Raw genomic sequence first — 24,888 nt, 5'->3', positions numbered from 1 at the left:
TTTTCTGCTTTATTCCTTAAGAATACGACTATGCATGGTCTAACTTGACCACAGATAGACAGAAGTCTTTTACTAAATTCCATAATATATCCAGCTATCGTTTATTTTAAAGTGTTTTGTGTTGATGTGTAGTTGTGTCATTGACTTATCTCCCTTTTTCTTCTCAAGTGTAAAACGTTGAAGGAATAAAACCACTAATCCATAGCACCATTGTTTTCTCTGATAAGTTCTAGAAATTCAAGTATTGATGGCTACTTTTTCTTAAGTTTAAATATTGTGACAGTCTTCTGGTTTGAACAAGATTTTTTTTTGTAAACTTTATTTAAACGAATGATTACGTTACAAAAATACATTTATTACAACTTGTATTATTTTTATTTTCCGACAATCAGAAAGGCATGTGGTACTACAAGAGTAGAATCGGAAGGTTTTATGCTTGTATTACATCCATCTCCAGTACAACAGAAATGACATTCATACGCGTCATCGTTGGCCACCACTCCGTATTTTCGACAATAATCAAACTTTGCAGAGTCATTGCTCCACTTTGCGTTGCATGTTTGTTCTGTTACACATCTGTAAAATACATTATTTTGTTATATGCTAAAGTGATTAAAGATTGACCTTGTTTGATTCGGCAACAATTCCAAGTGTGCAATATTCTCCTGATCCGTCTTTGGTCGCCCTAAACATGCATGTATATTACATCTACTTCATTTTAACTTTGGTGGATAGCTATCGCATTGGCAATCGCACCACTTCTCCATATCTTTATATATGATATTTGCCACTGGTCGTAAAACAACCAATAATCAATTTGTTAACACGAAAAATATAAATACCTTTAGGTGACCCTCATTTGTGATCATTTGTGTATTAGAAATCAGTATGAGCTCACTTTGAACTAAATGGGAAAATACTCTATAACGTTTCTTACACGAACCTCGTATGCATGCAATAACTTATATATCGAAACGTTTCCGATACAGTTTACCAGTTAATTGGCGTAAATGCATTATTAAATTTGCCAAATGTGTGATTTAAACAGTAATTTGAACATAACCGTACGATCCTAAAAGAAGCAGGGTACCAGGAGACAATTAAAATCGTGTACGCGTTTATCGCTTCATGTTATCTGTACTGCACATGTATTTGTATGATAGTAGATATATGTCAATTGCAGAATATAATTAATTATTGCAAGCGTATTAATACAAACCGTTTAAAAAGGTCGGCATTACCATCAGCATCCGTAAATATATCAGTCATACAAAAGTTGTGTCCAGTAGGACAGACTGACGTCTGGTTACTAAAGACATCTCTAGAGAAGCAAGGTATATAATTATCGATATCACCACACGTGTTACATTTGGCAGGTCCCGTTGTTGAGGTGGCCGTTGTTGGGTTCGTTGGTATTGACGTTGTCGTTGGTTTTGTCGTTGTTGTCACTGTTGTTGGTGTATTTGTTATCGATGTTGGTACTACAAGAGTAGAATCGGAAGGTTTTATGCTTGTATTACATCCATCCCCAGTACAACAGAAATGACATTCATAAGCGTTATCGTTGGCTACCACTCCGTATTTTCGACAATAATCAAACTTTGCAGAGTCATTGGTCCACTTTGTGTTGCATGTTTGTTCTGTTACACATCTGTAAAATACATTATTTTGTTATATGCTAAAGTGATTTAAGATGGGCCTTGTTTGATTCGGCAACAATTCCAAGTGTTCAATGTTCTCCTGTTCCGTCTTTGGTCGCCCTAAACATGCATGTATATTACATCTACTTCATTTTGACTTTGGTGGATAGCTATCGCATTGGCAATCGCACCACATCTCCTTATCTTTATATATGATATTTGCCACTGGACGTAAAACAACCAATAATCAATTTGTTTAAAACACGAAAAAAATAAATACCTTTAGGTGACTCTCATTTGTGTATTAGAAATCAGTATGAGCTCACTTTGAACTAAATGGGAAAATACTCTATAACGTTTCTTACACGAACCTCGTATGCATGCAATAACTTATATATCGAAACGTTTCCGATACAGTTTACCAGTTAATTGGCGTAAATGCTATATTAAATTTGCCACATGTGTGATTTAAACAGTAATTTGAACATAACCGTACGATCCTAAAAGAAGCAGGGTACCAGGAGACAATTAAAATCGTGTACGCGTTTATCGCTTCATGTTATCTGTACTGCACATGTATTTGTATGATAGTAGATATATGTCAATTGCAGAATATAATTAATTATTGCAAGCGTATTAATACAAACCGTTTAAAAAGGTCTGCATTACCATCAGCATCCGTATATATATCAGTCATACAAAAGTTGTGTCCAGCAGGACAGACTGACGTCTGGTTACTAAAGACATCTCTAGAGAAGCAAGGTATATAATTATCGATATCACCACACGTGTTACATTTTGCAGGTCCCGTTGTTGAGGTGGCCGTTGTTGGGTTTGTTGGTATTGACGTTGTCGTTGGTTTTGTCGTTGCTGTCACTGTTGTTGGTGTATTTGTTGTCGATGTTGTTTGTTGAATAGTTGAAGCTGTTACTTATTTAGAACAATTCAATTTACATTATAAGTATAAAGCTAGGTATAAAAACAACTACCAGTATAAACATATATATATTCGCAGAACTATGAGGGGTTAGATGTCCGGTGTTTTTATAAAATCTTGATTTTATTTAATATAAAAAATGATGGACTCATACTTTGGAGAAGGGATCGTGTTTGTGTTAAATTGTGGCTGCCATGTATTATTTGCTAAAATTTGTTTCTGTAATTAGTCATTCTAAATAGCAAAGACCCAGTTCCGCTCACCTGCATCTTCAACAATTGCCACCTTTTTTTTTATATAAGAATCTTCGTTAAAGGGGAATAACAGAATTAATTGTTAACTGACAATTTCAGTCATGTTGACGTATGTGTAGATCTTATCACATTGATCATGATCCTCTTTTTAAAGTTTCAGTTTATCTGTATAAGTTTTCAAGATAATAAGCATCAAAAACGCAATAAAAATATCAAAACTATTATTAAATTAAAACAGGCAAAAACAGTAATTACAATGTAACTATTGTAGTAGTGAAACAACCACTGTCCTGCTAAAAATTGTCAAGTTTGATAAAATGGCCTTGTCGTTTGTTGATGTGTTACATATTTGTTTTTCGTTCAATTTTTGTAGTTAAATGAGGCCATCAGTTCTCTCGTTTGAATTGTTTTACGTTGTTATTTCGGTTTTTTTATAGCAAATTGTGCGGTTTTGGCTTTGTTCATTGTTGAAGGCCGGACGGTGACCTATAATTGTTAATTTCTGTGTCACATTTTGGTCTCTTGTGGAGAGTTGGCAATCATACCACATCTTCTTTTTTATATTTTCTCTTTTTTACAATTTCACTTTCATAATCTCTCTATATGTCATATTTTAATCATTTAAAAAAGCTGATGACCACAATATAAGATATAAGTAAACCGAAAAAATGTGTTAAAGTCAATATATTTAAGTGATTCACATTTATACACATTTGGTATATATACATTCAGTTTAGACAGAAATTTGGCAGAAAGAAATTGCATTGTCATCAAAGTCTGCCACGTGCTAGGGGTCAAAGGTCAAATGATTGTCTGAAACTATGTAAGTTAAATTTCTTCTGCAATACAATAGGGTACATTCAAATAATACAATAATTATGAAATATCTATACAAATCCCACAGAGTCCCTAATGTAAGAGTCGACAACAGATTTCCTCCATCCTAGTGTATATGTAGATATTGACATTAAATGACAATACTAAACACAGGCAATTGTCTCAGAATTTTTTTTCCTTTATACCTTAATATTAAGGTTTATAGGGGAAAAAATTTAGACAAGTGCCTGTGATACTAAGATGTCGACTAACGATTTCAGTGATGTAGGCAGTGTGATCGGAATATTCTTTAAGGTAGATACCCCACTGATGATTCTGTCCCAGATTGGTAGATTGCTACACGAACCAAATCATAAACATGTAGCGAATTTAATAGTATCAAGTTTAATGTCCGTTATTTAGGCTCTATTGGAGTTTTCCATGATAATGTCATTCTTCTTCAAAATACAGAAGAAAAAAACAATTTACGACAAAAGGGACGATTTTTTGTTCCCTATTGTTAATTTTCCATTTTTAGGTGGTGATGTTCCTTTGGCACCATCTTACGGTGTTTATATTTCACAGCTCGTTCGCTATGCCTGTGTCTGTTGTGACGTTTTTGATTTTAACGAACGCAATCTATGTATTACTGGTAAATTATTAAACCAGGGATATCGTTACCATAAATTACATAAAACCTTTCTAAATTTTTCCATAGATATAAAGATTTGGTTTTGATATTTGGTTGTACATCCTCATTTTTACGGAAATGTTGTTAACCGTGCCCGGAAATTTAGAAATGATCCATGTAAACTTATCGCCCCTTTGAATAAACTTATTCTAAAAGGTTACCAATTCAACACTGTAATAAGATCATTTAATATTGTTTTCATTGGTATAAATATTGTTTTTGTTATCAGTAAATTAAAAGCAAACTAAATATTACTAGTATGTTATATATATATATACACATTCATGGATCTACAATCTGTTGATACCTGTAACTTAGTTTTGCACAAGGTCATGTTTTCTCTGGCTGTTTATGACGTCTTTACACTAAATCCATTGGATGTTGGATGTGTACGGATTGATAGTTTAGTCTTAGATGCATGATTTTTTTATTAGTTGTTAGTGGCTTTGAACTAGCGGTCAGATAACTGCGAGTACTCTAAGATCTGTTTCTAGTGTCTTTTTGTTGTCGGGATGTACAAGATTAATACCCGGTCACGTCCACTTGTATTTTTGTCTATATGATGAGTTAAGCCTTTTTCAACTGATTTTTATAGTTCGTTCTTATGTTGTACTGTTATACCACTGTCCTAGGTTAGGGGGTAGGATCCCGCTAACATGTTTAACCCCGCCAGATTATTTTAGTATGTGCCTGTCCTAAGTCAGGAGCCTGTAATTCAGTGGTTGTCGTTTGTTTATGTGTTACATATTTGTTTTTCGTTCATTTTTTTTTTTATATATATAAGGCCGTTAGTTTTTCGTTTGAATTGTTTTACATTGTCTTATCGGGGCCTTTTATAGCGGTATGGGCTTTGCTCACTGTTGAAGGCCGTACGGTGACCTATAGTTGTTAATGTCTGTGTCATTTTGGTCTCTTGTGGAAAGTTGTCTCATTGGCAATAATACCACATCTTCTTTTTCATATAATGACTTTTTACATATATTATCCTTTTTACTTAATCATTCCTTTCAAAAAGTTTTTTGTTTTAATTCAAAGGTCAAGAAAATTATTTATACACAATATAAGAATTTCGCTAAACATATAATTCATACAAAATAGATGATTTGTTTTTCATCAAAACACAGTATTAAAAGGTATCAGGTATTCTAGTACTCAACTTCTTCAATCCTTTTATATCATTTTTTCCCTAATATATATCTTTTGTAAGCTCAACATTTTATAATGAAATAATAAATAAGGTAATTATGTTAACTTACTTGGTAGGTGTAAAGAAGCTAAAATTGAAAGATCTTGAATACATTTGAACATCTATTTCACTGTTTTATTTTCATCGATTATTTTGTCAGAATTGTTGAATTTTTATTTTCAAATATATCAAAAGTCGTGAAAATATACATATTCGATTTGTAGTAATGATCAACAGTTTAGAGATATATATGTCATCAACCACATACAATGAGATCTCGAACACAATACAATTGTTTTGAGCTTAATTTGATGCTTGAAACGTGACATCTACAACATAATATTAACTTATACATGACATAGGTAAAACTTTTTTTTTTGTGGAATATAAGAAAAGTCATAATCTTCTTAAATTTGGCATACAACCTTGGCTCGTTGAACTACAACTAAAAGTCGGGAAAAAAGTGTTGGTTTTCCCATTTGAAAAGTTTTACACTTGTAATTTTTAGGACCCTTTATAGCTTGCTGTTCGGTGTGAGCCAAGGATCCGTGTTGACCTATAATGGTTTAACTTTTCTTTTATAAATTGGATGGAGAGTTGTCTCATTGGCACTCATACCACATCTTCCTACATCTATTTATCTCTATTATCATCTGAAATATTACAAATTGTTTTCATTCATTATGAATGAATATTTAAAAATCTCAATGGTATTACCAGCCCAGTAGTCAGCACTTTTTGTGCTGACACGAATTATCATTGATATGGTTATACATGTATTTATAAATTAACTGTTTACAAAACTTAGAATTTTTGAAATACTAAGGCTTTTCTACCTCAAGCATAAATTACCTTAGCTGCATTTGGTAAACCTTTTAGGAATTTTGGACCTCAATGCTCTTTAACTTCGTATTTTATTTGGCCTTTTTAACTTTTTTGGATTCGAGCGTCACTGATGAGTCTTTTGAAGACGAAACGCGCGTCTGGCGTATATACAAAATGTAGTCCTGGTATCTATGATGAGTTTATTTACAACCACTGGGTCGATGAAATTGCTGCTGGAGATTTCATACCCGAGGGTATCACCAGCCCAGTTGTCAGCACTTTTTGTGCTGACATGAATTATCATTGATATGGTTATATTTATAAATTAACTGTTTACAATGTTGAATTTTTTTGAAATACTAAGGCTTTTCTTCCTCAGACATAGATTACTTTAGCTGGATTTGGCAAAACGTTAAGTAATTTTGGTCCTCAATGCTCTTCAACTTCGTACTTTATTTGGTCTTTTTAACTTTTTTGGATTCGAGCATCACTGATGAGTCTTTTGTAGACGAAACGCACGTCTGGCGTATATACAAAATTTAATTCTGGTATCTATGATGAGTTTATTTACATAAAATTGGCGAAACACTACTACAATTTGTCTTAAAATCGTCACAGTCTACATTTTAGTCCATAGTTATCTACCAATGAAATCATACTACGCCATAACTTACCTTTTCAAGTATATAAATAGCAAATGAACTTAACAAAAATCTTCCTATATCTATTAACAAAAAGGCTTTTGTATGAATGCTCGTCGAAAGTTTCGGGAATAACTGTAACCAATTAATCTCTATACTTAAAGTGTGCAAGCATAAACATTTAAAATATTAAAAAGTACAACAACTAAGACGCCCTAAACCGAATAGGAGAAATAGCCTAAGATCATTTGAGAGAGAAGTAAATTTGCATTAAGCACACTTACAAAATTATAAGTATAAGAAAAATCACAGTAAAAATGGAAGTGCTCGACACTAAGAAGATAACACTTTCGAACACTGATAGTACAAGCAGCGAAATATTATTCATAAAAAGTGTAAACATTCTAAGGTTTGACAAAAGATGGAAAAGTAAACTTTCTACATGCAGGGATATTTTCTTTCTTTCTAGAAAACTGCATGTAATTTGTCTATAATCAATTTGAAAAGTAATATGCATAAGTAACAGTAATCTACATAACACATACCTATATACTGATCACACAAGTTACATGTTCTGGCACATGTTGCAATGACATACGCCTGTGTCGTAGCATGGCATAAACTGTCTTTATATAATGCGCATCTTGTATCGTGGTCTACACACAATGGATGAAATGTAGGCACCCCTGTAATAAATATTTTTATTAAGTATACTTTCGTGTGTTATTTACTACGACAATACTTTTAAGGAAAACAACTCCTTCCTAACAATAAATACAGCATTAGAGAAAAAAAACTGTTTCCTTTGAAAAAAAATGTTTTTTTATTTGTTGTTAATTTCTGTGTCATTTTGGTCTCTTCTGGAGAGTTGTGTCTTTGGAATCATACCACTGATTTGGTGTCATGCAAATTATTCCACTCAGAAACGTGCATGGCGCCGTTTCTAACTTGCAATGAAGGAATATATTTTTTTTAGTCTTCGTTGAAGGTCTGTTACTTTGAAATAAGGAACCGCAGTACAAACGCTGTTCCTTTGCTCTTGTGTATTTTATTATGCCTAATGCATGTATACTGATTTTGTATCAAGGATAGATATTTTCTATTATAAACAATAAAGCTTTTTGTAGGACAAAATGATTTCTTTCTAGTTCTAATATACATTCTATGGTAGTTATACTTCACGGTGTGTTGCCGTGGATTTGATTAAAATTTTAAGAAAACATTGGCTCAGCGCATTAATATTGTAAAAAATATAGTATCATCCAAGAGAGCATTAGATTTCGAAATTTTACGGTTTTCGTCCCATTTGTTACTCATATTTACAAACCATTATTAAATGTAAATAAGAAGACACCAAATCAACAACTAACAAACTAACCAGAGGGTGGAGGAGCTGTGGTAGTTGTGGTAGTTGATGTTGTTGTAACAGCCCGTGCATCGTTGACACACTGTCTGGTATTACAATAGCATTCCTGTCCGACCCTCAGAAAAAATGGACAGCCAAACCTGACCTTTTATTAAGGTAGACATTTGATTATTTAATGTCAGTCATGCTATTATAAATCTGAAACCTGGAACATCATGTATTATAAAATATGTACTTTGTTTGCTTATAGCTCAAATATATACATACATAAAGACAAACCTGTCTATGATATCTATACTGAGTTTTTTTCATTACTTATGAATAGTTCTTATATGATTTTTATATAAGGGAATACGTTGGTATGTTTGTTCTATAATACAGGGCAGTGTTTTGTTTTATTGTAGAGGGAGTTGGAATACTAGTGCACGGAATGAAACACCAACCATCGATAAAAGGAAACTGACAATCCCTATATGCTGTTGTTTTGTTCTTAATCCTTGTCAGCTGTAAAATACTAAAATATTAAGTAACAGACAAATGTTATGATATGTATTTCATTGAGACGTTTTCTTATCATGTTATAGTAAAAAAACACTGTACCTAGATGCAAGTGATTCGTACTTACATGTATAACATGTTGTTAAGGTTGTGTGATATTCTTGCAGTTTTGAAGACCCTTCGGTGTTTTTTGCTCTTCGGTCAGGTTGTTGTCTTTTTGAAACATTCCACAATCCCATTCTCAAGTTCATGTTGTTTATGTTTATACGTACTTATAAATACAACTATTGACTTGAACCATTCAAACTTAAATGTTGATCCATGTTGTTTATGACCACCCAGACTTACATATGTATGCTGTCTATAAAAAATCACATACTTACAATTATACCATGTTGACCAGGATCATCCATGCACTGTCCTCTGATTGCTCCACCAACATTATTTATTCTGCAAATCTGTACGTGTTTATACGATAATTAGGTAAAAGTATTCAGTTCAATAAAACAACAACCAAACAAATAACCGTAAGACATTAAGGTAAGCATAGAGTATTGATATATATCTTAACCACTACCTATTTTACTATTCATCTATATGACATTTCTTCTTTTTAATAAACACAACCAAAGATCTTACTCTATTTGCAAATGATCTTTCATTTAGACGTTAAATTTTTAATGAAGATACGTGTTAATTAAGACATTTTGCATCTAGCAATAAAGACGGTTTCTTCTTTGAAGGAGTATGATAATGAAATATTTTTATATGGACTTTAGCCTTAGGGACGACATCAAAAGATCGATGTAGGATAAATAAACTTAAATCAAGTTTGGGGTGGGGGGGTCAACATTGCTGCAAGTTTTGTTAATCCAAAATCGATTTTACAAAGATCTATAAAGGTAAATCAATTTTCCCGAAATTAAGTTAAGGGGGGGGGGGGGGGGTGTTCAGTGAAAAAACTATGTGAATTAAGTTTTTTATCCTACATTGAACTTTTGATGTCGTCCTTTAAACATACGTTGTTGAAATACACATTATATCTTGTTCAAAATTTAATGCACGAAACTCTTCTTCCTTTATGTAAATGGGGTGCAAGTACGATTTTGTTAATAATCAGAATATATCAGAACGTTAAATGTTGGTCAGTTTTACAGTGAAAACTTTGCTATATAGCAAGAAAGCATTTTAGATCAAGTAAATACATGTTAAATAACACTTAACATTTTTTATTTTTACCTCATTACTGTTGCAGGCGTATGTGTCACACACAAAGTCTTTATCCGGTGGTGGATTAGTATGACCATCTGAAAGTTATCAAACTTTTTCAACTTATAGTCTTGTCTTATTATAAATTACTCCAAAACTCTTAGGAAAATGCCGACCAATTTCAATATTCACTACGTTTTCTATTATTTTTTAGAAACTTGTTTCTTAGCATCTATATTTATTCTTTAAATCAGTAAACAAATCGCAATCCGGCTTCCGCTGGAAGCATTTCATATTTATAAAACTCATCCATGTCATCATGAATACCACGTTAACATTTTTGTACGCTTACAAAACAGTTATTTAGACCAAATTAAGTACAAAGTTGAAGAGACTTTTGGAGCCAAAACGTCCTAAAAATTTACCAAATACAGCTAAGGTATTTTACTCCATTCTTGATATTTCGAAAAATTTAAAGTTTTGGTATCAGTTTATTTATAATAATTATACTACAGTGAAACTAACGACCTTAAAGCAAGTGCGTGTATATTTCCAAGGTCATATCAAGTTATTTGTTCTAATGTTACATTAAGGTTTGATAAAATATCACTTGCTTACTATTTAAAATCGTTCAAAAACTTACCAACAGTTATGTGTAGAATCACAAAGACAAGAAATATTTTATATACCATTCTTAAGAATTGTGTTTAGATAAGAGATTGGTGTCATAGAGAAATTGTATTTCAGATGAAAGAGGTCAACCTTCCTCGTGTTTTTATCTAATATTGAGGTCAAACAAACATTTTAGAAGGTGAAAAGAGTACCTTTTTAATCAACAAGAAGGCATAGTTTCAATGCTTGTAACAAAACAAGTATTCTACACACGAACATGACGAAGATGTAATCTGATTTTTTCATGTTTTCAGATTTTTAGAATACATTTAATTTGTTAGGAGCGCTACAATAAATTAACCTAGTTAACCTGAATATTGATCAATTGACAGTTCAAGATCAAATGAACTATCAAGGAAATGAAGATAAAACCTATAATGTAACCTTTGGCCAAGGATATCACAACACAAACTGAGATCGGATGTAATTCTTTAATTTAGATAGGATGCTAATCTGGTATATGAAATTATTCTCATTACTGCTGCTTTATAAAATCCTATTTATGATATATGAATACTATTTTTTATTATTCTTTTCTGAATGGGAGGCTTCCGATAGTATTCGGTCGTTTCTAAATGTTTTATATTCTATACTTCTGAATGACGTGAGCGCTTAACCATATTTTTTTTTAACCATTTTGAGCTTTCTGTATTGCATTAAAGCCTAAACTTTCCTAGAAATCAATTAGAACAAGTACAAGTTGGAACAAAAACAAGAAGAAATAACCGTTACGACGAGTTAACAAAACAACTATATAGATAACCAGTGATAGAGGAATACGAGCCCAACAAAAGTTTGAGTTTTCGGGAACCCCTCCCGAAGGACAAGCAACTCATTTTCGACAAGTTGCAATGAACCGTCGAGTTAATTAATGGAGTGAATGGCCTGTCAAACTTGCATTTGGTGACTTCACACATAATTTTTTTGTGTTTTGATTTATCAGGGTGATGTGAGAGCCTGATCATGTACGTGTGTCCTTTTCTTTTCCATTGGTTCTTGCAGGAACAGATTTTTGAATTTTAAATTTATTATGTCAAAGTTCTATCAAAGCTATGTCAGAAACGTTTGTTAAGCATATTTATTCATGTATTCAGTCAAACATGCATCTGCACATGTTGCAAAGGTACAAGTTTTTTTTAAATATCTGATTTTCTCCGTTTGAATGATATTTCCAGACGCATTTAGTTTATAAAGTATAGTACTAATATTATTTTAAATCGTTTTAAAGCTAAACATGTTAAAAATATAATGAATGAACTTACACACGTAATTTAACACTTGTTGGATACATTCCTCATTATTGCAAAAACACTCGAATCCATTGTCATGGTTCTGGCCATCAAAAAGACTCTCTGAACACAGGCGCACGTGTTCTAACTAAATTAACAAAATAAAAACTATAAATACATTTTTGAATGTTTACACGTTACTATATACGTTGAAGCTTCAAAGTATATGATTAAGAAAGTTAATTGAACATATTTCATGATTGGTTTTTTTTTAATATTGTGTATATACTTTAAATGCCTAAGAAGATACATGTACCAAAAAAACTTAAGCTATCCCTGTAGCATTTGCTAGTTTCAGGTATAAGAAACAAACAGTACTATATCAATATTCAGTGTATTCATGTTAATAGTAGACTCTGACAGCAGTTGTGAAGAGATTGTTGGACAAGGGGGTTGGGTAATTTATGACAAATTTGGTTATAATAAGTTAAATACTGAGACCGTATCTCAATTATTTCAGATATATATCTTTATTAGTATACGAAGGGATATGTTTTTTTACTAATTCATTTATTTTCGTGGTTACAAATTTTCGTGGATTTAGAAAACTTATGCCTTGATATTTGATTTCGTGATTTTACCAATGTTTGCATACAACTTTATAGAACATTTGTAGTTCGTTGCTCATTAAAATTCGTGTTTATCTGAACCCACGAATTCCACTAAAATTGGTATCCCACAAAAAATAATGAATCCACAGTATATATAAATGTGTGTGACAAAAATTATTTTCTTTATTCTTACGTGTGGTGGTGCATGTGGTGGCCCATGAGGATCATGGTCTGGATGACAGTTTGCCTGCATGTGATCTTTGTGTAAGGTTATCATACATATCTGTAAAACGGAAAACAATACAATGCACATATTAAACAATGAATTCAAAATTCCGATTTTATCACACATTATGTCATGTTAAAAGACTTCTCTTGAACGAATAGTCATTGATAATGTATACTACTTAAAGATGTGAATCTTATTTCATTTTCCAACACACAATTCTTATTTTAGTATCCTGTCAGCAAGTTTATGTAACAATAAAAAGGTATACGCTTAGTTTTAATTCATTTTGATTTTTTAATAATTATGATTACTTCCAGTAAGAAGTCAAACAATTAAACCAAATATATGCGTACAAGTAAAATACCACGAAAAATTATATTTTGATCTTCAATTTAGAGACTGAGAAATACGTGGATCTTTTAAAATCATTCATTTGTATAGATTTTATTTTTATTTGGAAGCTAACGTGCGTTCAGTTGCATTGGCATATAAAATCTAATTCTGTCATAAAATAGCAAACAAAAAAATCATGTCAGCGGGCAGCGACAGTTTAAATGTCTAGTTTATAATCAACAAAAGAAACGAGTAGGTAAGATTTAATCTTTGACAAGTTTTCCTAGTTTTTATGATATTATATGTGTATGGTTGTTAGTGACCTATAATGGTTGATGCGGGGTTCACACATTGCCGATTATTGCTCCCGTTTGAGATCAGACAGCGATACGACAAGAAATGTGAAAAAGTCGGATTACTATCCTCAATTATCTGGAATGTCATATCATTGTCTGAACGCAGTCGTTTAAGTTTGTAACAGATTCATACGGGTCGGGAAGGTTCCGAATAGTTCGGCGAAACACCTCGACTGTTAGGTGCGTCCCGTAACATTCAGAGAAACTCAGTCGATTTTGTCTAATCGGATTACAATCGTGCCTATGTCGCGACAGATTCTGTTGTATCGGATCAAAATCTTACCAATGTTCTGTGTATTCTGGATGGTGTCCTGTGGCACGGGAATGATCTGGAGAAACTTTTCATAGCTGTTTTTCTGCCGATTGAGTCCAGATTGCATCCAGATCTTGTCGATTGCGAACCGTTTTTGCCGAAACCGTTCCGGAACAGTCCCGTTATTAATACAAAATTCGTCAATGATAACCACGTCAGAGTCCCGACAATTGCAGAATGCAATACGACTGAGACCAGAAAAAGCCGTTTGCAGTGCTATAGAGCGGATCGTGATAGGATTACGTTCCGACAGTACCTGATCATCCCGAGTATGCCGACAGTTTTCGAACGGATAACTTCCGTCAGCGTCGGTTAACTGTCTGGTCACTGTCTGATATCTGTCGGATTACATCCGGAAGAATCTGGACGCAGTCGTGACAGACTCGGTCGAATTTTACCAGGCGAAATATACAAATTGGATTAGAAGCGGATTGAGAACGGGATTATCGGGATAAATTCGCTTGGAAACGGTTGAATATCGACGCTTCCTGAACAATATCTGATTGTTGTCGTGATTGAATTAATTGATTTACAAATTTTTATTAAAAATTGAATGTCCATCCACGATTCACAGGATCTTGATCAGGCTTTAGACAAATTTTAATCGGGAAAGGTCCTGTCAAGGATGGCAGTATAACTCGTGAATGTGTGACCCCAGCTTAATAACATTAACAATTGTGACTCGGATGGAGAGTTGCATAATTCGCATGCATACCACATCTTCTTATACCTATATACCATAAATGAGCAGATGGGTAGGAACATTTTTTAACAGCTGATACAAACATAGAAATGAAGCATTGTCGATGAAAAATATTTGTAGCAAAGAAATAATCAGGCGGATTTATGCCATTTGTTTTGACCTTGATCATTTCTTTCTAGCTGCTACGTTTGATTTTTTATTGTCCTGTTACCATCGATTTAACCCGCCTCATAGGGCCCATGTGTGTTTTGTTGGAATTGGTGCTGTCCAGAGGGTATTATAAAATGACTAACTTAACGCCATGCAACTGGCTTGTTCTATGGTGTACCCTTAACGTTCAACATATATTTGATATTCATAAAGTTAAAAGCATAAAGCTGTCTTCAATAGTTCTGAACACGTCGAGTTCGTTCTCAGTATTACAAATGGTAGTGTTTGCACATATATGACAACAACCCAAACGCAAGTGATATCATAACACAAGGTGCAATCACACATTTTTAAAAAAAATGATTATTAAATTAAAACAATTTGAGATTTTTTTTCTCTCCATTTTTCACTTTTAGAAACTCTTATTAATGCCACAAGGATATAATATCAATTTACCTCGTCAGGATGACAACTATGGTCAAAACATCTAAATGGACTCCCATGATCATGTTTTCCAGGGACACCAATCACTAATAAAACTGTAAATCATATGTTAAACAGCATCATATCTTAACATAACACATAAATTGTTTTGAGATGCTTTCATTTCAGTAAGAACGTCATTTCTATTTCAAATAAAGACCAAATTTAACATGCATCAATGTTGGTTGAAAACATTTTGCCAAGTGATTTTATGTTATAATTTAAATATTAAAATGTTATCCACATCTTGTATATCCTGTATTTTGATATGAGCGTCACTGATGAGTTATGTAGACGAGACGCGCGTCTGGCTTACTAAAATATAATCCTGGTACCTTTGATAAGTATTTACACAACTGGGTCGATGGCAATAATGTGGTCATTTTTATTAATTTCCTGTTTACAAAACTTTGAATTTTTCGAAAAACTAAGGATTTTCTTATCCCAGGCATAGATTATCTCAGCCGTATTTGGCACAACTTTTTGGAATTTTTAATCCTCAATGCTCTTCAACTTTGTACTTGTTTGGCTTTATAAATATTTTAATATGAGCGTCACTGATGAGTTTATGTAGACGAAACGCGCGTCTGGCGTACTAAATTATAAACCTGGTGCCTTTGATAACTATTGTACATAAAAGATATAGTAGTATACCACTATTCAATATTAATAAATTGATTTAATTCAGAGTTAATCCGCGTCACAAACCAAAACTGGGGTAAAACTCCACCTATAAGAGGAAATAAAACGGAACATCTGAAACACTGAACTGCAACAAAAACAAACACCACCATAGAAACAGACTATGTGATTACCATTGCCACATTTCTGACTTATTACAGGACATTTTAAGAAAGAAAACAGTGGGTTGAACCTGGTTTCATGGCTAGATAAACCTCCTGCTTATATTACAATGTTAAAATAACGCTATAATGATTACATTATGTGACAGGAATATAAACTCTGCTTTGAGTTAGTCAGTTTTGGAGAATTCAACAATTATGTCAATACATCTACAATTATAATGAAAATAATACAATAGCATTAACGGTATCAATTTCCCTACACCAGATGCGCATTTAGACAATACATGTCTCCTCAATGATGCTCGTGGCCAAAATATTTGAAATCCAAAGCTTATATAAAAGATTAAGGGCTATAATCCAAAAGGTCCAAAACGTATAGCCAAATCTGTGAAAGGAATCAGAACTTTGCATGAGAGAGATACATTCCTTAATGTATAACTTCTAACATTTTGTAACAAAATATTTTAATAACACAATAAAATCCGTATTTTCATGCCAGTACCGAAGTACTGGCTACTGGGCTGGTGATACCCTAGGGGACTAACAGTGACACCAGCAAAGGCATCGACCCAGTGGTAGTAATAACATTAACGGTTTCAATTTTTCTGTCAGTTTTATCATGTACATTTTTTATATTCATTTGATAAAATTTACTGTTTGCAATAGCATAAATAGTTCTAAATAATAAGGATGTTATTATCACAAGCAGAAAACCCTAGCCGTATTTGGCACAACCTTTTTCAACTTTTGATCCTCAGAGCTGTACAACTTTGTACCTTTTTTTGACTTTCGAACAATTATATCTGGGCGTCACTCGTAAGTACTGTGTGAACGAGGCGCGGTTTTAACGTATTGAATTTTAAACCTGATGCCTTTTGTTATCTATTATTCATGTTTTTCTTTGCCTAATACGTTCTCCTATTTATTTGTATTGAAGTCCTGTATTTTAATATAATATTTAACAAAGCCATCAAAGTGCGAGGTTTGGCATGCCACAAAACAAGGTTCAACCCACCATATTTTTCTTTAAAAATGTCCTGTACCAAGTCAGAAAAATGGCCATTGTTATATCATAGTTCGTTTCTGTATGTGTAACATTTTTACGTTGTGTTTTCGTTGTTTAGTTTTTTTTCTCCTATATTTGAGTATGAATTCACATTACTATAAGACGTGTCACGGTACTTTTCTATCCAAAATTCATGTATTTGGTTTTGATGTTATATTGGTTATTCTCATCGGATTTTGCCTAATGCTTAGTCTGTTGATATGTGTGTTACATTTGAATGTTGTGTCGTTGTTCTCCTCTAGTATTTAATGCGTTTCCCTCAGTTTTAGTTTGTATCCCCGATTTTGTTTTTTGTCCATAGATTTACGATTTTTGAACAGCGGTATACCACTGTTGCCTTTATTTCCTGCACCAGATGCGCATTTCGACAATACATGTCTCTTCAGTGATGATCGTGGCCAAAATATTTGAAATCAAAAGCTTATATAAAAGATGAAGAGCTATAATCCAGAAGGTCCAAAAAGTACAGCCAAATTCGTGAAAGGAATCAGCACTTTGCATCAGGGAAATACATTCCTTAATGTATAATTTCTAACATTTTGTAACAGCAAATTTTAATAACACAAAAAATCCGTATTTTCATGCCAGTACTTCGGCCAGTACCTCGGGGACTAACAGTCCACCAGCAGAGGCATCAACCCAGTGTAGTAATAACAATAACGGTATCAATGTTTCTGACCAGATGCTCATTTCGACAATACATGTCTCTTCAGTGATGCTCGTGCACAAAATCATTTCCTCTTTCGATTTAATCAATCCAAACAATGATATAAGAAAGTTTTTTTTTGAAGAAGCGCCCTCATTGCTTTTCTTATGCATAAGAGTGTATTCACACCAGGAAGATCAATAAAACTTTAGAGTTAGTTATTCTTATTCTATTAAATTATCATGCGCAATGTATCTTTAATAATATTGCCAATAGAGTCTTTCCTTTGAAGCATTTACAATGTATATAAATTATAACTGTTATATTGCTTATTTTGGATACCACGAAACATATGGTTTGGTGTACCAGTTTGCTGCGAGAACTAGCTTAAGATAATAATGATATCCTTATCACATTAGTAGCCCGGGATATGTATATCTCTTACAAAGGTCTTAAATTGTCAAAAAGAACGGATAACCCGGATTGCTTTAAAGTATTAAAAAAGAATTATATATAGAGATAAATATTTCTTTCCAAATTGAGATACCTACCATGCAAACTCTGTAATATTCCTATGGTTACCAACATTTGTCCAACAGGCTGTTACAAAGATGTAACAGTTTATTTCTTTCGATTGTAGTATTACCATATGCAAATTATGCAATATATGTATGATAAGGCCTCCCCAATGACGCATTCGTAACAGATATATGTTTACCTACGTGCAATGGATATTGTATAACCTAGATAATTCAACAAGTTTTTTCTTCATAAAAAGAATAAACAGTGTTTTCATTTCTGAACGCAATAATCTTTTGTTGCAGCGGGAAACATTAAACCGAATAGTTTGTGGCACACAATGAGAATTTTGGAATTCGGACAATATTATTTTTTCTCATTGAAGCTTGAGCCATAACATAATGTGACTTTCTATAAAATTAGAGAATGAGTATGAGAAAAATGACAAACTCCAAGGAAAATATAAAAAAGGGGGAAGTCCATAAAAAACGACAAAATCAAACGCTATCAATCAACGGAACAAGTAAAAAAACAACTGCCACATTCCTGGCTCGGTACATGCATTTCCAAAGAAAATTGAGAATTAAACCTGCGTAGACTGGTATGGCAGTTGTTTATATTTCCGCTTTATTGACAAAATTGGGTGACCAAACAAAGCAGACATAACAGGGTATTTTGACAATAATTGCAATCCAGCAGTCAAACAGGTGTCAACAAAAATTACGGGCACACACCACAACTGGCTATAAAATCAAACATAATTAGAGTTTGAGAGCAAGTTTAAATAACAATTGCACCTCATGTTTCAGTTAAAACTTCAAGTTAGACCCCACTTTTGCTTATAAGTCAAATTGTTATAAGAACATCAACATGAACTATAACTTGTTGATAAGCCACACCACCTTAGATTCACATGTTTGAAATTCTATCGAAACATTTTGTACGTGTGCACTGGTTTTGAAAGGGTCATGGTTACCAAAACATTGACCTTGAATGTATTCAGTAAACGTATTAGATTAATTTGATAAGAGCTCCAACAGTAAAGTAAAGGCTAGTAACACATGCTTCAGTTATGTATCGAATCAACTTCGCAAATTGATGATCAAATGTACCTAACAGTATGGTGAGCGATGAAACAAAAAGGGTTGAATTCTTCTTTTAATGCCCCTTGCTAGTTATGTCCTATAAAAAAGAAGATGTGGTATGATTGCCGATGAAACAACTGTCCTCAAGAGACCAAAATGACACAGACATTAACAACTATAGGTCACCGTACGGCGTTCAACAATGAGCAAAGCCCATACCGCATATTCAGCTATAAAAGGCCCCGATGAGACAATGAAAAACAATCCAAACGAGAAAACTAACGGTCTTATTTATATAAAAAAAAAATGCAAGAAAAACAAATATGTAACACATAAACAAACGACAACCACTGAATTACAGGCTCCTGACTTTGGACAGACACATACATAAATAATGTGGCGGGGTTAAACATGTTAGCGGGATCCCAACCCTCCCCCTAACCTGGGACAGTGGTATAACAAAACAACATAAGAACGAACTATAAAAATCAGTTGAAAAAGGCTTAACTCATCAGATGGACAAAAATACAAGTGAACGTGGCCGGGTACTTATACAACCCGACACAAAAAGACACTAGAAATAGATCTGAGAGTACTCGCAGTTATCTGACAGCTAGTTCGGAACCACTAACAACTAATAAAACAATCATGCATCTAAGATTAAACTATCAATCCGTACGAATCCAACATCCAATGGATTTAGTGTAAAGACGTCATAAACAGTCAGAGAAAAACATGACCTTGTGCAATGCCAAGTTACAGGTTTCGACAGATTGTAGATCCATGAATATGTATATGTATATAACATACTAGTAATATTAACTTAGCTTTTAATTAACGGATAATAAAATCAATACTTATACCTATAAAAAAAATATTCAATGATCTTATTACAGTGTTGAATATGTAACCTTTTGGAATAAGTTTATTTAAAGGAGCGACAAGTTTACATGGATCATTTCTAAATTTTCGGGCACGGTTAACAACATTTCCGTAAAAATAACGATGTGCTATCCCGTTTTGAATAAGTTTTATACAGGTAAAACCAAACTTCAAACCAAATCTTTATATCTATGGAAAAAATTAGTAAAGGTTTAAGTAATTTATGGTAACGATATCCCTTGTTTAATAATTTCCAGTAATACATAGATTGCGTTCGTTAAAATCAAAAACGTCACAACAGACACGGGCACAGTGCACCAGCTGTGAAATATAAACACCGTAAGATGGTGCCAAAGGAACATCACCATCTAAGAATGGAAAATTAACAATAGGGAACGGGAAATCGTCTCTTGTCGTAAATTTTAGTGTGGAGTTTCCCGTTTAAAACCGAAATATATAAATTACCGAATGAATTTGATTTATCTAAAGTTAGTTCCTTTGGGTATATTGAGAAAATTTTTGATTATTTAACAAAACAATATCACCAAGATAACGGTAAGTGTTGTTGGATTTATCAATCAAATGCAATTTCGACGGGTCTTTACTGAGTTTAGTCATAAACTGTGAATCGTAACAGTACAAACACAATTCTGCTATTAAAGGGGCACAATAAGTGCCCAATGGGGATACATACAACCTGTCGATAAACTTTGTTTCAATGTTCTATTGAAATTTTTGATTTGTTTTCATTTGAACGAAGATTGCAGAAACCTTTGGGTGAAACAAAAAAGTAAAATAACAAAACATACCGAACTCCGAGGAAAATTTTTAATGGCAAAATGAAAAGTTCAAACACATTAAACGAATGGATAGCATCTGTCATATTCCGGACTTTGTACTTGCACATTTTATGTACAATCTGGTGTTTTTATAGCTAGCTACCCCTCTCACTTGTATGACAGTCGCATACAATTCCATTATATTGACACCGATGTGTAAACAAAACAAACGGATATAAAAGGTAAAATTTCAAAAATACGGGTACAGCAGTCTTCGATGTTTATGATTTTAAAACAAACATACATTATATTATTAAGTAAAAATGTAAAAAATAGAGGTACAGCAGTCAACATTGTGTTAGAATCTTATTCACTATAAAAACAAACAAATATGTCAACAAAGAAAAACAATATAGATAACGTGACCATTATAAACGAAAAAAAAAACCACAAAAAACAAGCAATAAAATGTAAACTAAAATTGTATCAAGTCTATCGAATCTCATACTTTAAACAATTATTATTATTGCAACGACTGATAAACAATCAACCGTATCCGTGAGACGGTGTTGATCAATTTGATACCTTGATTTGAAAATTGATGTCAGTCTTTTATCAAATAATTTCTACTGAAGAAAATGCCTGTACCAAGTCAGAAATATGACAGTTGTCATCCATCCTTTTGATGTGTTTGAGCTCTTGATTTTGCCATTTGATTAAGGACTTTCCGTTTTGAATTTTCCTTGGAGTTCAATATTTTTATGATTTTACTTTTTTTATCAAAGGTAGAAGATACAAGAAATTGCTTAAATACATTCATCATCGAAACCACGATTAAAATTTTATAACGTCAGATGCGCGTTTCGATTTCAAAAGGCTCATTAGTGAGGCTTGAATAAAAAAAAATTATAAGGCCAATTAAAGGACTTAGTTGAAGAGCATTGAATACCAAACTTTCTATTAGGTTTTACCAAATGCAGCTTAAGGTAGTTTTTTCCTGGAGTCAAACCATTTTATTGGATGTCCACCCTTTTTCTAACGAAATATAAAGGCAGCAGTTATTGATGATGTTATGGTTAACAGTAATAATACTCTATACAGTACTTTACTATATCTTCAGTATTGAGAATCAGTATGTTTAGTGTTTAAAATCATAGTTAATAGGGGCTTTTGTACATTCTGAAGATGGTTGTAACATACCGACTCTTTAACCAAAATTTAAGCAGTTATATGGAGTACATACACTACAAACCAGTAACAGTCTGAAACGGCCTATATCCGTACTCGACTGTACTGGTTTTTTCTCGACCAGTCTGAATTGGTCTGAATTTTACTTGACATTACTCGACCCTAATCTTAACTGTACTCGACTGTACTGATTTGTACTTGACCCTTATTTTTGACGTTGAAAATAGTCTGAAGTATTACTCGACCAGTCTGAAACAGTCTTAACACGTTCTCTACCTGTACTCGACCTATTTTTGTCAGTCTTAACCATACTCGACCTGTCTGAACCATACTTGACCAAATAACCTCTACATTTTTAAATTTTAACTGAAAATAAATTTTGTTTAACTGACAGGACAATAGCCACAATGAAATAAAGATGTACATGTATATGTAAAATCAAACTGTTACATCCTTACATGACTCAGATTTATCAAATAGAGAAGGTTTAATCAGATTATCTGATACAATAATTTTATTTTATCAATTTTAAAGTTTGAGAGTTTAGTAAAATAAAAAAATTCTTTTACCTAAAATCTACACCTATACTGAGGTTTGATACAACCTTATTAAGGTGCTTATTGTTTGGCATGTTTTTTTTTCTTAATTTTTCAAAATATCCATATAAAAACTACATAGGTATCATGGGTACATAGGATAGTAATATAATTATCTTAAGCTTTTTAATGAGGTATATGTAGCAACAGCTAACAAAAATTGTTCAACCTTATATAAGGATAGAATTGAGAATGAAAATGGGGGATGTGCCAGAGAGACAACAACCCGACCATAGAAAAAAGAACAGCAGAAGGTCACCAACAGGTCTTCAATGTAGTGAGCAATTCCCGCACCCGGAGATATATCTTTTATTATAATTTTGAATACATTATATTTGATATAAATCAAATTGAAAAAAAGAATAAAAGAAGAAAGAAAGAAATAAAATTAATAAAAGAGGGACGAAAGATACCAAAGGGACAGTCAAACTCATAAATCTAAAACAAACTGACAACGCCATGGATAAAAATGAAAAAAGACAAACAAACAACAGCACACACGACACAACATAGAAAACTAAAGAATAAACAACATGAACCCCACCAAAAAACTTGGGGTGATCTCAGGTGCTCCGGAAGGGTAAGCAGATCCTGCTCCACATGCGGCACCCGTCGTGTTGCTTATGTGATAACAAATCCGGTAAATAGTCTAATTCGGTAGGTCACATTCATGAAAGGAAAGGGGATTGTAGTTTCGACGTAAGAAACATATCCGATATCATTTGTGAAACGGTTATTCCATAACGGTCAACCAACTCGTGATGGCGTCCGTAATAAAATTCTTCTGATTAGTGTGACAATTAACACCTCCTGCTTGGGGCAAACTTTTTAAACAGATCACGCCTGGTCAGGGAGTATTAATTCTAATTAAAATTTATAAACAATTACAACATCCTTTTTTTAATTTACACAATTTAAATCGCAAGGCCTCTTGAATTCACTAGATAAGTACATGAGTTTAAGAAAAGTAGGGTTTTCTTTTTACCTGTAAAACACACAAGTACTGATGTACTTAAGTCTTATTAAGTGCGTCTTGTATGCCATATCTTTAATTTTGACTAAAACAAATGTTTAGATTTAAATGAAATAAATATTTTTTTTTTAAATTACTGCAACTTTTGAATACATGTCCTTTTTCAAAAGGTTATCAAGGATTGCTATGGAAGTTTATTTTTAATGATTTTATAAATTCATGGTTTTACAAAACAAATGTGTCATTATTTAAATTGATTAAGTTACTTTGTATACTATTTTACATGTATATGTATTTTATTGTAAAACAAAAATTCACTGCATTATTTTCTTTACTCAACTGACACTTTAAATCTATACTAGGGTTAAGTTTAAATGATTAACATTGTCCGGTATTAAACAATGAAATATATCTGAACGATTCAAAATTTTTGAATATCATTGAAAATATTAGTCACAATTCAGTTTTAGATAATTTGATCAGCTTGTTTTATTTTTATTTTGAAGGTTATATATCATTATGCGTAACTTATATGTTTATTGTGACAGTAACATTTTAAATGCTATAACGAATACATTAATAATTTGAAATTGTTGTTTAAATTTCCAGTTCCTAAATTGATACAATACAATGTATAGATACAAAAAATAGGTCTATGTTGGTTAAGACTTGGTCGAGTATGGTTCAGACTAGGTCGAGCATGGTTCAGACGCCTTTAAAATGGTTAAGTACAATTCAGACTATAGTAAATTTCAGACGAATTCAGACTGGTCGAGTAAAAATCAGTACAGTCAAGTACAGATATAGGCCATTTCAGACTTTTACTGGTTTGTAGTGATATTGATATACAATGTTCTTAGATTGAATTTCCCTTTCTTTATTTTCATGAGAGAGTGTTGCTCCTAACATGGAAGTTCAAAAGCAACGGTTCGTATTGGCTAAATTTGAAGTAATAATAGAGTATCTGTTTCTACTTATACTTCTGTTTCTTCTACCTCTTAGTGATCGCCTTCAATATGTTGAAAAGTATGTCACTTGTACTACGCATGACTTGATGGTAACGTAACTTTGATAATCTTAAAATTCTTCACATTATTAATAATGATATTTGTAAATGTTAGTACACATTTTGATTTTTCATAAGATAAAACTAGTTGCACATGGTGCTTTTCTTAAATGTATGTTTAGGTTGAGACAACAGCTTTT

The 24,888-nt window shown here is 32.7% G+C and overlaps 1 protein-coding gene across 2 annotated transcripts; it reads right to left on the bottom strand.

Moving 5' to 3' along the window:
• Positions 1-334: 334 nt before the first annotated feature.
• LOC143063321 (uncharacterized) lies at positions 335-18,341 on the bottom strand. Of its 2 annotated transcripts, XM_076235393.1 has the most exons (12): positions 18,212-18,341; positions 15,116-15,198; positions 12,769-12,858; positions 11,998-12,112; positions 10,094-10,161; positions 9,238-9,312; positions 8,369-8,501; positions 7,536-7,676; positions 5,595-5,612; positions 2,288-2,570; positions 1,220-1,651; positions 335-576 (listed from the first exon to the last, which is right to left on the bottom strand). In XM_076235393.1, the coding sequence occupies exons 1-12, from the start codon at positions 18,246-18,248 to the stop codon at positions 375-377; spliced, it is 1,677 nt and encodes a 558-aa protein (XP_076091508.1). In that variant the 5' UTR covers positions 18,249-18,341; the 3' UTR covers positions 335-374. The 2 variants fall into 2 exon arrangements, with proteins under 2 accessions (XP_076091508.1, XP_076091509.1); XM_076235394.1 differs by lacking the exons at positions 11,998-12,112; positions 12,769-12,858; positions 15,116-15,198; positions 18,212-18,341 and adding an exon at positions 10,707-10,761.
• Positions 18,342-24,888: the final 6,547 nt, after the last annotated feature.

Source organism: Mytilus galloprovincialis, chromosome 2 (assembly GCF_965363235.1).
Source record: "Mytilus galloprovincialis chromosome 2, xbMytGall1.hap1.1, whole genome shotgun sequence".
NCBI lineage: Eukaryota > Metazoa > Mollusca > Bivalvia > Mytilida > Mytilidae > Mytilus > Mytilus galloprovincialis.
This window is presented reverse-complemented; position numbering and strand designations above follow the sequence as displayed.

Excerpts from the sequence above, each read along its gene's own strand:
- LOC143063321 (XM_076235393.1), bottom strand. The coding sequence starts at position 18,248 with ATGTTGGTAACCATAGGAATATTACAGAGTTTGCATG. Across the intron at positions 12,859-15,115 it reads ATAGTTGTCATCCTGACGAG|ATATGTATGATAACCTTACA; the intron begins GTAAATTGATAT and ends TCCGTTTTACAG. Across the intron at positions 8,502-9,237 it reads CTGGTCAACATGGTATAATT|GTCAGGTTTGGCTGTCCATT; the intron begins GTAAGTATGTGA and ends CCTTAATAAAAG.